The 14,216-nt window shown below is 38.5% G+C and overlaps 1 protein-coding gene across 5 annotated transcripts in view; it reads right to left on the bottom strand.

The window, feature by feature from the left end:
- The window catches only part of Dock4 (dedicator of cytokinesis 4), a 433,717-nt gene that overhangs the window by 41,760 nt on the left and 377,741 nt on the right, over window positions 1-14,216 (bottom strand). For 4 of the 5 annotated variants that reach the window (XM_074065045.1, XM_074065046.1, XM_074065042.1 and 1 more), the window contains exons 33-36: window positions 11,018-11,044; window positions 10,778-10,873; window positions 9,927-9,987; window positions 5,405-5,498 (exon numbers count right to left, since the gene is read on the bottom strand). In XM_074065045.1, coding sequence (XP_073921146.1) covers window positions 5,405-5,498; window positions 9,927-9,987; window positions 10,778-10,873; window positions 11,018-11,044 — 278 coding nt within the window. The remainder of the gene's footprint in view (window positions 1-5,404; window positions 5,499-9,926; window positions 9,988-10,777; window positions 10,874-11,017; window positions 11,045-14,216) is intronic. The other variant, XM_074065044.1, reaches the window with a different exon arrangement.

Raw genomic sequence — 14,216 nt, forward strand, 5'->3', positions numbered from 1 at the left:
AGGAAATCCCATGTGTATCTTTGCTCCCTCCTCTGTATCCTTGGCTCCTCACTTCTGAACAAACTGTGGCTCCCCTCAGAGACCACGCTGATCCACACCTATTGACTCCTTCTAGCATGTTTCTTCAAGCTTTTCCCCCTTAGCTGCCAAGTAATTCCTATTTTCTTTTTATGACCTACTTTAGCAGCTATCTTCTGTTTCTCAAGTTCTTTTGTATCTCTCCTGGCACCTAAGCACTCCAAAAGCACCTGAGAGATTAAGTGATCATTTCACAGGATTAAGATGACTGAGAAATGCCTTCCCAAGGATGCCTACAGGGAGTGACGTAAGAGCCATGCAAGTCAAATGTATAGATGGAGAGCAGGACAGTGGTTGCCAGAAGCAGGAGGAATGGGGAGTCAGTGTTTAACAGGCACAGAGTTTCAGTTTGGGAAGATGGAAAGGTTCTGGAGGTACATGTGGTGATGGCTGCACAGCAATGTGGATGTATGTAAGCTACTGAACTGACACTTAAACATGGTGAAGATGGTAAAGTTTATGTAAGGCATATTCTGCCACAATTAATAAAGAGAGTGACAAAGGTTTCCAGTCCCCAAGGATTGCTTTCCCAATCCTTGCAGGTCCAGGGATAGTTGGAATATGAGGTGGGTGAGTTGCTCCTGGGAGTCTGGAAAAACAAGAAGGCACTGGCAAGTTGCCAGAGGAAGCTGATGAGTGACTAAGCGGTGGTACAGGAGAGGCATGAAGACAATAACAACTGCTGCAGAATTTGATATGGGAGAATGCTGACGAGTAGCTGAGAGAAGTGGTGTGTGTACAGGAAACTGTAGAAGGTCTGTATTACATGAAAGCACAGATACCTTTGCAGTATGAACAATGTAATACATCAGTCATGCTGACTGTGAACAGATGAACACACTGTAAATGCTTTGGTGTAATGTTTCTATATTTGTTCTTCTGCATATTTAGAAGACAATATGTATTGGAGAGTGAAGAATTTCCAAGAGACTATCATTTAAAAAGTGTTTATAATTTTAAACAAAAATCATCACCACATAATTCAATATATAGAAAATATTTTGAGATGTGTTCAGTGAAGACAATATACAAAAAGAAATAAGAGAGAAGAGTGGTGGTGAATTAAGAATGGAAGGCAGTATCACAAAAAGCTGGAAGTGGGTTAAGTCATTTCAGAAGAGAGAAGACTTTTTCCACAAATTTCACATTCTTCAAGGACAAATGAAAATGAGGACATAAAAGAATAAAATGTTCTATGGGAAAAGTACTTATTACTTATGATTTGGGGGACATAAAACTTTGAGTAAATAAAGAAAAGACCCATTTCTGAAATCTCAGACAAATCTGGACTTTGTTTCAGAGAGCCCAAATATATCTATTCCATGTCTGGAATAGCTTGTCCTTAGTTCCTGTTCTCATTTCTTATTTTTTATGGTCTTTAAAATAAAAGATGTCTACTAGGTTGTTTTCTTAATGATTCAGGACTTACCAATATTGAAAGAAAATCTGCCTACCAGGTGTTAAAATTTATGCATTTATTTAGATCTCATATCGCTTGGCACTATTCTAAGAACTGGCAAGACCAAGGAAAAGAGAACATCCTCTCTGTCCTCAAAACCTAATTCCTTCACTGGGGGTTATCTGCCTGTCTGTATGTCTGTCTACTACTTACCCATACACATGTATCTTATATAGTATATAAATAATAATAAAAACAGTGTGATAAGTGCTTTAATAGAAATCTGAAAAAAATGCAATGGGAAAAAAGAGAAAGATCAGATTAGCCCATAGGTGAATGGTGGTAGCTGAGAATTTGGTGAGGAAAAGATGAGGAAAGCTCCAGGAGGGGAAGACTTCAGAGAACAGATGTAAAAGTCTTGGTCCTGAAGGATGTGGTACAAGTGATAAGGTGAGGCTGAAAAGCTATTGGTCCAAAAATGACAGACTTTGAATAAAGAATTAGAACTTTACTTTGTAAAACACATAAACTGGCAGTGGAGTTATGTCTAGAGAAGGGGTTAGCAACTTTTCTTAAAGGGTCAGACAGTAAATAGTGAGGCTCCTGAGCTATGAGGTCTTTGTCTCACCCCTCTATTCTGCCACCAGAGCACAAAAACAGATACAGTTAACACATGAGTAAGAGGGCATGGGTAAGTTCTAACAAAACTTTCCTTAGAAAAGCAGATGACTGATCTGTAGGTTGTAATTCGCTGACCCCTGCTGCAGAGAATAACAGTAGTGACAGAAGGAGTCCAGGCAAGAGATGACGAAAGTCTGAGGCAGTGAAAGTGGAACAATGAAAAGGGAATGATTTTGAGATTTTTTTTTGGAAACAGAGACTATAGAACTTCAGGAATGACTACTAACAGGGGGTTAGGAAAACAAGAGTCAAGGATAGGGCCAGGGTCTCCATATTGAGTCAACAGTGATGCTACCGAGACAGTGGAGCCACAGCTACAGGCATGCTTAAGTTTTGGGAACCATTCAGAAAGGATTCCTTTACTTATTTAAAGGCGACAGAAGAGCCGTAGTTCAAAAGTTCTCTGCAAGAATAATATGGCAAAAATCCCAGATTTTTTCCTTTTCCCAAGGAAAGGGTTCTGGTTAAAATGGAGCAGACACATTCCTCTCCTTCTCTCCCTGGGACTACAATTAAATACTCTTGACAGAATAAATAAGACAACTATTGGAGAATTCCAAAAAGTAAGAGCAGTTTGTTTCCATGTAGGAAAACCAACACTTACAGAATGATCATAATTGATGTTGAGTAGTCAGTTTTTATTTTTTGCTTTCCATATCTCCTGACTTAAACTTCCCTATTCTGGAACTGCAAATAAGAACAGACAGTAAAAGCTCTGAGAGAAGGTCTTCTAGTCAGAAAGGGAAGAGGGCCTTTATGGGGTGGATCTCTTTACTTTTCTGGTCTCCTGCTGTGTAGGTCCCAGGAAGAGCTCCAAGCTCCAGGGGTGGCAGTGAGAGCTACGGCATGGGCAGCAGTGGCTCCCGGGGGCTTTTCTTTCACTTCTTAGGCCCCAGTAGACCATTTGCAGGGAGTGCATCAAAACACGAAGGGACTCCAGTGTTGGCTTTACAGCCAGAGTACTAGGACAGGGAGTCCCTGGGAGGTAGCAAGAACGTGGAGGATCACAGAGAGAAGGGAACTCAAGAAAGGAATCCTAAATTGTATACATGAAGTCTTGGGCTCATCTCTAATGAGCACATTTGTAGAGTGGATCATGATTGATATAACCAAGACTTTGAGACATGAATGATGGTGTAGATCATTGTCAAGGTCCCAGGACTCCTTTTGGATCATATCCATGCAGGAAAAATCAGAATAGTCCTGCAAAGGCCTTGAAAACCGAACTGACACTAGAACCATGATCTTTAGAAAGGTGGTACAGGATTTGAAATTTGAACCTAACTGGATTGATTGTTAAAATTTAAAGTCAACATTCCCTACAAGATTTTAAGAGAATCCAGAGTCTCATCATATAATATTCAAAAGGTCCAGGATGTGATCCAAAATTACTTGACATTCAAGAAACCAGGAAGCTAAATAACTGAAAGGGACAAAGCAATTAACAGATGCCAGCCCCATGATGACTCACACGCTGGAATTACAAAGACTGTGAAACAGCTATTTAACCATGCTTCTTGTAGTAAATGTGAACACTCTTGAATGACTGAAAAGACTGAGATTCTTTGAAATGAAACTGAAGCTATAATAAGAAAGTAACAAAATGAAAATTTTAGAACTGAATAATACAATAACAAAACAAAAATTTAACTGGGTGAATGGAGATGAGAGAAGAAAACCAATGGACTTGAAAATGAATCAGTAGAAATTATCCAGTCTGAATAACAGAAAGGAAAAAAAAGCTGAGAAAAAAGTGAACAGAGCCCCCAAAACCTAGAAGGCATAACAAAAGGCAATAACATTCATGCTACTACCATCCCAAAAGAGATGAGGACTGGTGTGAAAATCACAGTGAGAAAATAATGCCTGAAAATTCCCCAAATCTGGCGAAGGAAATAAATTTACAGATCTAAAAAGCTCAGAAAACCTAAACAGGTTAAACTTAAAGAAAACTATGCCTATATATGTACCATAAGCAAATCAGAGGTAAATTCTCTAAAGAACCAGAAAACAGGTACACTGTACAATAGGTGAGTGATTTAAATGATTACATATTTCTCATCACAAATTATGGAAGTCAGAAGACACGTAACTAGTACATATATATGTATCTATCTTTAAATTGATGGCATTGGGTTTTGAACTCAGGACCTCATGCTTGCTAGGCAGGTGCTCTACCACTTAAGCCACTCCACCAGCCCCTGAAACAATATTTTTAAAGTATTGAAACAAAAGAACTGTTCACCTAGAATTCTGTATATCCTTCAGGGTTGAAGGTATGCTATCCTTTGGATCTAGAATATCCCCCAAAGGTCCAAAGGCCTGGTCCTCAGCTTGGTGGATAGGGCCTAGTGGGAAGTTTTAGGCACTGGCACATGTCTATGAAGAGGGTTGTGTGGGACCCTTCTTTTTTCTTTCTCTTGCATGCTGGCCATGGGATGAATAGATTTGTCTTGTTCTGTACTTCCTCTCCTGTGCTGCCCAAAATGTGGTCAATCAGTCATGAACTGAAATCTCCAAAATTGTGATGCAAAATAAATTCTTCTTTGTAAGTTATTCATTGCAGATATTTTGTTGTAGTCAGTAAAAGAAAGCTGATTAATCTAAGGTATAATAAAGATATTCTCAGATAAAGGAAAAGTAAGAAAATTCTTCACCATTAGATGAGCTTTAAAAGAAATACTGAAACATGTTCTTCAGATTGAATGAAAATGATAACAGAGGAAAATCAAGAACTTCATGATTGGAGAAAGAGTAACCAAAATGGCTAAATATAATAGAATATTTTAAAATATAATAGGACATTTTAAAATACAATAGAACATTTAAAAATTCTTTTAAATTGTATGACTGTTGAAAGCAAAAATTATGACATTTGGTAGAGTTTTCAATGAAGGTAGATATGATACATATAGCAAGTACAACCCAAAGTAGAGAGGAGACTGGGATCTATCTATATAGGACCTATATCCCATAATTAACTTGAAGTGGTAACAACTCATTACAGCTACACTGTAAAATGTTAGGTATGTATTTTGTAATCCTAATGGCAATGTCTAAAAAATTATGCAAAGAGATATAGTTAAAAAATAGAGTTCTTAGGAACATACACACAAATGAGATAATTTTGATTTTAAAATAGAAAGCTTGAGTCATGGGCTCTAATTACAGAAAAGAGAGGTGTATCGTGATCAATAACATCAGTATCTAGTGCACTTTCTCCAGTCTAGCCGAAGACAGGGTTACCTGTGAAGTTCTGTGCTTTGAGGTGCAGGTCATAGAGTTTGTGGATGTAGCGGATATACATCTCTTCCTTGTTCAGTTCAGTTTTATAGAAATTCTGTAAAAAAACAAGCACGTGAGTATGGTATGCACAGTTCCTCAGCAGTCAGGCCTATGAATATTTTGCGTTTACTCTTTTGAAGTTCTATGTCTTGAGTAAAGAGAAGTGAGGCATTTGTTCATGTAAATATCCTTTTAAAACAATGTACTACGGAGGCTCAGTCAGCACTGCCCGGGAAACATTATCTGGCAATTACTGGACGAGCTGGCAACACTTAGGTTATATCACAGGTAAACATTTCTCTTGCTACTTACTTTTTTTTTTTTGAGACAGGGGTCTCACTACGTAGCTCAGCCTGTCCTAAAACTTATGATTCTCCTGCCTCAGACTCCTGACTGCTGAGGCACACACCACCATGCTGGGCTGTTCTTTTGTTACTTTTCCATTATTTTTTGCTAATTTAACTGTCAACTGGCCAATCAGTTTATTGAACTAAAAGTATTAAATATATGTAACAGATTACCTGTTTATTCAATTTGCTGACTGATATTCAAAGGATAGCTGCTTTAATTATAAGTTTCAAATATATTTTATTCCAAAATAAATCTCTAAGATATACAGGTAAGGATATACAGAAACAATGTGAAAACAGTTTTCCAGTCTGGAGAATTATGTAAAAGACAGTAAATGAAATTTCTTTTCATAGGGTACTGTTCTACATTTCTTGAGTGAGAGTTTAAATGTTTCCAGTTCATGTTCAAAACATAAAGGTACAAGAGAGTTTTTATTGCCTCCAATTATGGGGCATGCTTATTGAAAATACTTTATTTATTTAAAAAAAAAATCTGGGTCTTACTAAACTTCTCCAAAACATCTTAACAATTGTTACCGAAAACCTAATTTTTACTTACCTGGACACATATGCTGACATTTTAAAGGCACACTTCCAACCGTCCACAGCTACACCTTCACCACATTAGAAAGCACGTTAGAACTCACTGAACTTAGCCCACAGGGCAAGCGCACACGAAGCAGTGCGCCAGACAAAGCCCGACGCTGCGGCTCTCCAAATGACTCTCAGTGAACTGGTCACCACACACTACGGAATCTGCTATTATTACTTGTCATTGTTCTGACTGATGCTACTTGGTGTGTAGATGAAGGAAAATGAGTAGTGATGGGGGGAAAGGGGAAAAATTTGTTCACTTGAAGGAGCGACAGGTTTTTCAAGGGGGAAAGGCCAGGATTTCTATACATTTTCGAAGTTGATTACCTAGACAAGGCTTTGGCAATGGACCTAACCAGGCACTGTGGCTGCTTAAATTACACTTGGACTTGAAACCTGAAGACCGTCTATTAACTGTACTTTCTGCCCTTTATCTTACTGGTGTCAATTCTTCAATCTGAGGACTCTTCCAACCTGGAGACTCTGACATTAAGTTCAACTCGTCATAATTTTTTTTCTAATTTATATCATTATCCTCCTTTTCTTTGTTTCCTATAGATTGTGGCATTCTTTAAAAAGCTAAGTAAATAATGCTATTCAAATCCCTCTCATTATATCCAAGATCATTTTAATTAGCAAGAATTGTTGTACCATAACAACCCCACAGCAGGTTTTTACATTATTACAGGATGATTTGCTCTAATAGCTTTCTGGTAAGAAGCCACTTCCTCTGAGAACAAAAATAAGTGATCACTCTATAAATGAATAGCTTTCCTTAAAAAGTAAAAAAAAAGAATATCTCCTCACTCAGCAGACAAGAATCTTTCACATATGTCTGGCAAAACTTGTGACATAAAGAACAAAATAATAATTACATTTCCTAGCATTAGTCATGTTAAATATTATGCATTTTACCAATTTAACACTAGAGTTTAGCTATGATCTTACAAGGAGAACCAGAGGTCTCCTGAAGAGCATCTGAAACTGATCTCTCAGAGGAAGTGAGTAGCTGAAGAGAACCATATTGCTGCTAGAAAACATCAAGAACTTTCCATATGGAGTAGGAGCTAAAAAGATTAGCTTCAAAGTGATATATCTGGTCCTTTAGTAAGCATTCTTGTGCTGGTTTGAAATTGGAACAGCTTCCAAAATGTTAACATCTTCTTTGAGGACTATTCTTGGTCATTGCGAAGCTATCAGCACATATTCTGGTCTCAGGTGATTAGTGATGCGGCCATAGACATTATTAGGTCTCTGGCTTATTCTTACTGGGAGACTAAATACATTTAGAGCAAAGAATTAATTCTTTCACTCGAGGAAATGATCTCTTCCTTTGTACCAATTGAGGAGATGAACCTAGGGACTGCGTTACCCTGCTTACCTCCACATGGAAGGCACTTGGAAAGGAAGTTGAAGACAATAGAAGAGGATTCGTTTGGGAAAAGGTAAAGGCTGTGCTTTGAGGTTACTTATGAGACTTTGTGCCTGAGTTGGGGTACAGCCTGAGTTGGGGTACAGCCAGGGTTAAGGATTCAAACTAAGGCTTATAGAGTTGTTCGTCCCAAATATTGGCATACAAGCAGAGATGTTGAATAAAACTGAGGTTGAGGCTCCTGACTGTGATGCAAGACTGAAAAACCAGGCAAGAATGTGGGGAAATTCAGTGGGGACTGAGCAGAGGGAATGACCGTGTGGTAGGTTAGAACTGAATGCTAGGGAGGTAAATGGGCTGACAAAGCAGTGAGTTTGGGCTGATGTCCTGGAGGTGACTGTTTAGGGTCTAATGATGAAAATTACAGAAGAAAGTGCAAAATGTGTAAACAAGATCCAGCCTGATAGGAGATACCTAGGTCACACTATTTTTAGGGACTAACAGAAGTAGAGACGTAACAAATTAAAACTGAGAAGTGAACAGTAGGTATGAAAAAGAAGGAGAGTGTCATAAACTCAGACATGAAGAATGGTATAGTAGAAAATTAGGGAAACAAGGCTGGTGGAATGGCTCAAGTGGTAGAGCACTTGCCTAGCAAGCATGAGCCCCTGAGTTCAAACCCCAGTATCACAAGAAAGTTAAAGTTCTGAATTAGGTATAATGGTAGAATCCTATAATCCCAGTTACTCTGGAGGTGAGGCAGGAGGATGGAGAGTTTGAGGATAGCCCAGGGAAAGGCAGGAGGGAGACACTGTCTCAAAAACAAAATAAAAACAAAAGGCTGGGGGTGCAGTTCAAGTGGAAGAGTGCTTGTGCAGTATGTACAAAGCCCTGGGAGCTATCACAGCTCCACAAGATAAACCAAGCTAGGGCTGGTGAAGTTGATAAGTGGTAAGAATGCCTGCCTAGCAAGCATGAGGCCTTAAGTTCAAACCCCGGTGCCACCAAAAAATAAATAAACCACGCTAAACCAAACCAAAACCACCACAACCACCACCCAAAAACAAGAAAGTGAGTTTTGAAGAGGTACTGTGGGAGGAATGAACAAAACAAAATAAAATGACTGAAAGTAATAAGCTAAGACAAGACTGAGTTAACACGGCAGGCAATGGGAGGGGTCAGACAGCAAAATTTCAAGGTGCAAGCAAAGAGAGAACAAATCGTATACGAGGGGTTGAGATGATCAGATTAAGAATGAGGAGGAGTGCTAAGAACAGATCATGAGAACTCATCTATTCTGCAAAACAGGAGAAAAAGAAACCACGACAGTCACAAATTTAGAACTGGAAGCAGTCACTCTGCTTGGATTTCAAATCTGATTAAAGGAAATTATCAGAAGCATTAATTTGCCCTATTATTAAAATATGAGCTATAAATGTCCAAATGTATGATTGTTCTTTTTTTGTGGTTAGTATACTATTCTATTTAATAATTAGGGAGGTGACAGTTTAGATAAATTTTGGTTTGCCCAGGATAATTCTGCCCAAGGAAATATTGTCCTTGCATGATATTTAATTTTACTCTCAAAACTGTCCTGCCTGTGTGATAAATTATATGGCCATCTTGGTTCTAATGCAAATCTTAACAATAATGCTATCATGAATTTGATTTGCAAAGAGGTTAGTGAGTGAAAATTAGTGTGTTAAGCAGAAAACTGTCATTTGTTCTCAAAAGAAGAGATCAGTAATGTTTACTAAAATGTAGAATGATTATAACTCTGCAAGGAAGGAAAAGGAGAAGGATGGAGAGAAACTGTTGACACAGAAGTAAAAGGCCCTTCATCTGGGGACACTGAGAGCAACAGAAGACCATAGAAGGGGAAGCAAGGTAACAGGAGGAGCCAGAGTCCCAGTGAGGTCCCCCAAGGTCTGTGTTCAAGCTGTGGGGATGTAGCAGATACATTCTGTAGTGTTTGGAGCTGAGGATTTTCTGGGCTTTCATTCAACCTAAGGCTGGCTGTGTTTCTTTTAAAAAACATTTCTAAACTCATTTAAGAAATACCTGGTAAAAACAGAAAGCACATTGCAGATTAAAAACAAACAACAACTGTATCTCTGTGAAAAACAAAGGTTAGTATAAAGGAGAAAAAGGAGAATAGGTTACTAACCAGAAGGCTAACTGTGCAGCCAATCTTTTTGCCATCTACCTCTCCCATTTTCATGCAGTCCCTAAAAATAAAAAGCAATAATTAGAACTCAGAACTTCCTTCCTGGGGGAAAACAGAGTTTGTTCTGTCAGACCAGAGGCAATTTGTAAGTGTTAATTCAAAGAAAGGCTCTAGGGATTGATGATCTCTGGTGAGGGTGGGCAACCAGAAACTCCTGAGCAGCAGTTTCTGGCAAGGATTTCACTCGCCCATTAAGACTGTGCTCCCCTCAGTGGACAGGAGCTCAGGAAGCAAGAGGAATGAAGGTGAGGATCATGTACCTCCTAAAACCGGGAAAAATAGCTGCTAAGCCTGGTCAGGGACAATGAGAAGGAGGACTCCCTTCTTAAAATAAAGCAAACCACCATGCACGTTAAGTGGGACAAACTGCTTTGAAAGTCTAGATAACATAAAAATCAAAAATTTTTGTCTAGGAAGGGTAACCGTGTGTCATCCCTTTACCCTCCCCTTGTTAAAGAGCACTGCATGGTGTTACAATGTCCTCCCTAAAATGGACAGAGTCTAGTGTCTTCACCCTAAGGTGGATGAACCACAGATGATTTTCCAGTGAGTGAATATAATAACAACAAAAAATTACTTTTTTTCTTTTGAGGACTATCAGGGACTCTGTCCTCTGTCAGTGTACCAAGACTTTGAAAGAATTATCAAAATTAGACCAAAACAAAACAAATTTAAAACTCTGGACTAGCTGGTTAGAAGTCCAGACTCTATCAATTCTTGGTGTGATTAATGCAAGTGGACTGTTGACTGCATTCTCTTGATTTCTAACCGGAAACGTGAAGTTGGCTTACCTGTAATCTAACAACCTCTCCATTAGACGAGTTACAGTGGCAATTAATGAAACGCCACTTTCCCTCCATGTTTCCCGCTCAATTTTCTTTAGTAGACTGGAAAAGAAAGAACCCGGGGCATTTTCAACATTTATTTTTATCAGTCACCATAACAACCATTTTACTTTCATCAGTACCTTAAAGGCCTTAGCAACCACTGTAACATCTCACAAGTAGCACAATTTGCAAACAATGTCTTACCTAGGATAGGGACCAAATAGTGGAATTCTAATCCAGGAAGCATTGACAAAGCAAATTGATTTTCAGATTATCCAAGTCATAAAACAGGAACATATTCATACAATCATATTTTCAAAATATTCAAGCTCCTCACAGCTCAAAGACATTTCCCCCGGCTTCTCTCTTGCACTAACAGCAGCTTGTGCCTTAGCCACATCAAATAACACTGAGAAAAGCGAGAACGAGAGCACCTCCAAGTTTACTATTAAGTAAGATCTTGCTTTATTCTCATAAAAAGGTTATCCTACCTCTCAGTGGAATGCATCTTCATCCAAGCAATTTTACTGCAATGCAACTGCTACAGGAAAATCCTTGTACAGACGGTATGACGTTTTGCATTTTTTCCTTTCACTTAACATTTGCCCACTCAATACATATTGTACTATCTGTGCACTCCCTCAATGGTTTCATTCATTTTGTCATTAATCACAGAGGATTTTCTAAGTGGCTGTTACAGCACATTGATGACAAGCATCGAACCACATCTCTCCTCCTCCATTTCCCCTATTCCTAAACACCTTGGAGCAGAGGTACTCTGTAAACACAAAATAATAACATCCATAATAATGAGGATCTGTTTTACTTTCACTCTCCCTCTCAGTGAATTAACATTGAACTTGGCAAGGCCTTCATGACTGTCCCCAGAAGATAAAAGAACACAAGCATGGCAACATCAGGATCCTTCCTTATCCCTCTGAATTTAATATCATTTCTGTCTAAAATCTTGTTTCCTCTTCATCTTGGTTGCAGGAATAAGATGAGGAGGAAAAAAATTCTTACAAGTACAATGTAAGCATATCATATATACATTTAGAAAAAATAGACAGTAAGGAAAAAGGCTATTTTGTGAAAGCTTTCTTGTGTTTGTGGTTATGTTGTCTCCCAACTTTCTTTTCTACCTCTTCCTTTTTCTTTCTATTGCCTTGCAGTGTCCTGTCTTCTGTCTTGTCTCCTCATCTGTGCCTCTAAATTGCTGGTCAGGTTTTTTTTTTTTCCTTTTCCTGCTTAACTTTAAGCTATTTCCTAGATGAAGAGTGGATGGGTTGAACAGAGATTACATATGGAAGGAATGAAGCTCACTCTGACTAATCCTCTAGGGGAAGACCCCTTAGTTTAAATGTGTTTTCTTTTAAAAACCTCTGAGCAGCACCTGTTTCAAGTGTAAGTGGCAAACTGGTATTGAACCAAGTCCTCAATTGAAAACCTGCCTGCCAAAGCTCTGTAGGTTGGTGTAGGAATTTCTCCAAGTGACAGCCCACACCTCATATATTTAGAGGCTAAAAAACAAAGAACTCGGGTTAAGTAATAATTCTAAAAATACATGGAGACTTTTTTTATGAGTTTCATTAATTTGCACAGCCTCCTAATGCATCAGGAGTTAAGAGTTATATTATTCTCTTATAAGAGGCAAGCAAAGCTCTGCATAGCCTGCTTCCTTGACTGAATCAAGACCTCATGTTAGGACCGAGTCTAGAACTCAGTTCCTCTGCATTCTTGGCCAGGCTTGTTCCTTCTGCTGGGAATTGCTCCACTTCCCAGTTCACCTGATCCAAGTTGGGAAGGTGAGGCTATCAGTAATAGAAGAAGAGTCTATAGATAGACCACGCAGATGAAACCGGGTGTTTTCATTGGGTTTACAATGATACCCATGTGCCCATGAGGTTCCGTCTGATAAAAGTAAGAGGTGATTTCTCATTGCTGATAAGGCTGCTCTGCTATATGCAAAGGGACTCTATAACACTGTGGGGTGGCATGGGGTGGTGGCATAAACCATGGAGCTGGATGATATTGCTCATCAGGCTTTTACTCCATGAAGAAAATGGGTGTGGACACTGGGTGGGGCTTGATTCTCAACCTGCCTCTCTCTGTAGAGATTGTGTTGAGACCATCACTCTGAAATCTACACCTGTGTCTGTGCATACTCAATTTAGAGAGCAGAGTTATATTCTAAAGGTATGATGTTAATTAGCTACTCCTGATTCCAAGCAGTGAATAAGTATGTGATTATGAAATAAAGATCTTTGAAATACTTTGCAGTCTAATGGAATTAGATAGAGTAGAGCAGAGGAAATAACTGAGGTAGATGTTCCTTCTTCCAGGAAGGCCTTTTAGATCTCTCAAGACCACATGTAGTTGTACTGTGCACAACTCCCATAGCACAGTCACTGCTGCATCCCAGCCCTACACAAGTGCCCTGCATAGGGGGAGTGCAGCAAATAAAGCTGAATGAGTGAATCAAGGGAGTCAGGTAAAGCAGAATTTAGTTCTGCTGCTCTATTTTGGATATTTCACATTGTATTCTATGCTCCACAACTTCAGTGCAATGAAAATTATAAATAAATCCCACTGACTTCAAAAAGATGTAGTATGAGTAAATGAAGAGAATGTTGAGAGTTAGGAAAGATGAGATGAGTTCTTGGGAAGGAAGGTACCACTCAGACTTAAAGTCTCACTCTAAGGGGGCTATTTTGACAAGTACTACATTTTAGGAGGCAGTGAGCTACTTCTAGCTTCCGGACAAATTTTAAGAGATTTTCGACATGAATTACAGAGAACAAGTGAGTCTGTACCATAATGGCATGTGTTCCTTATTCACAATGTGTGCAATGGCTCATTCACTTTCTTTTCTCATTAAATATCATCGTAATGATATATAATTATCACTTTAGAACTCATTTATTCCCAATATGCTGATCACAAAAGCATGGAAGAAAAATATTTCTACTAGCATTTCTAGTAATATGCTAAAAATCAACAAAAGAATAAAATTCTCCATTGAATGAATCAAGCCCCTCAAAACAGTCCTAATTACAGAGGCTTAATATCTTAATTATTAGTTTGATTCTAATGTCAAGGTACATCTTCTATTTCAAAGTCATATTTATACACAAGCAATCCAATTGCATGCTATTAGGTCTTTATTAAAGTAGGTAAGAGGCATTATAGAACTATGTGTGTATTTATTAATCTTGTGAATTTATTATAAATAATTAATCACAAATCTCAAGAGGTTCATTCACTGAATGCTTTTGCAGTTTAGTTCTTTGTTCAAACCAAGGACTAGTAACTGAAATGAGAGCAATTTTCAAAAGCAATTTATTATATTGGATGAGGTTTTAATCAGACTTCTTGGTAAACTCCAGCTGTCATGAAAGACAGA

This window comes from Castor canadensis, chromosome 2 (genome assembly GCF_047511655.1).
Source record: "Castor canadensis chromosome 2, mCasCan1.hap1v2, whole genome shotgun sequence".
Taxonomy (NCBI): Eukaryota; Metazoa; Chordata; class Mammalia; order Rodentia; family Castoridae; genus Castor; species Castor canadensis.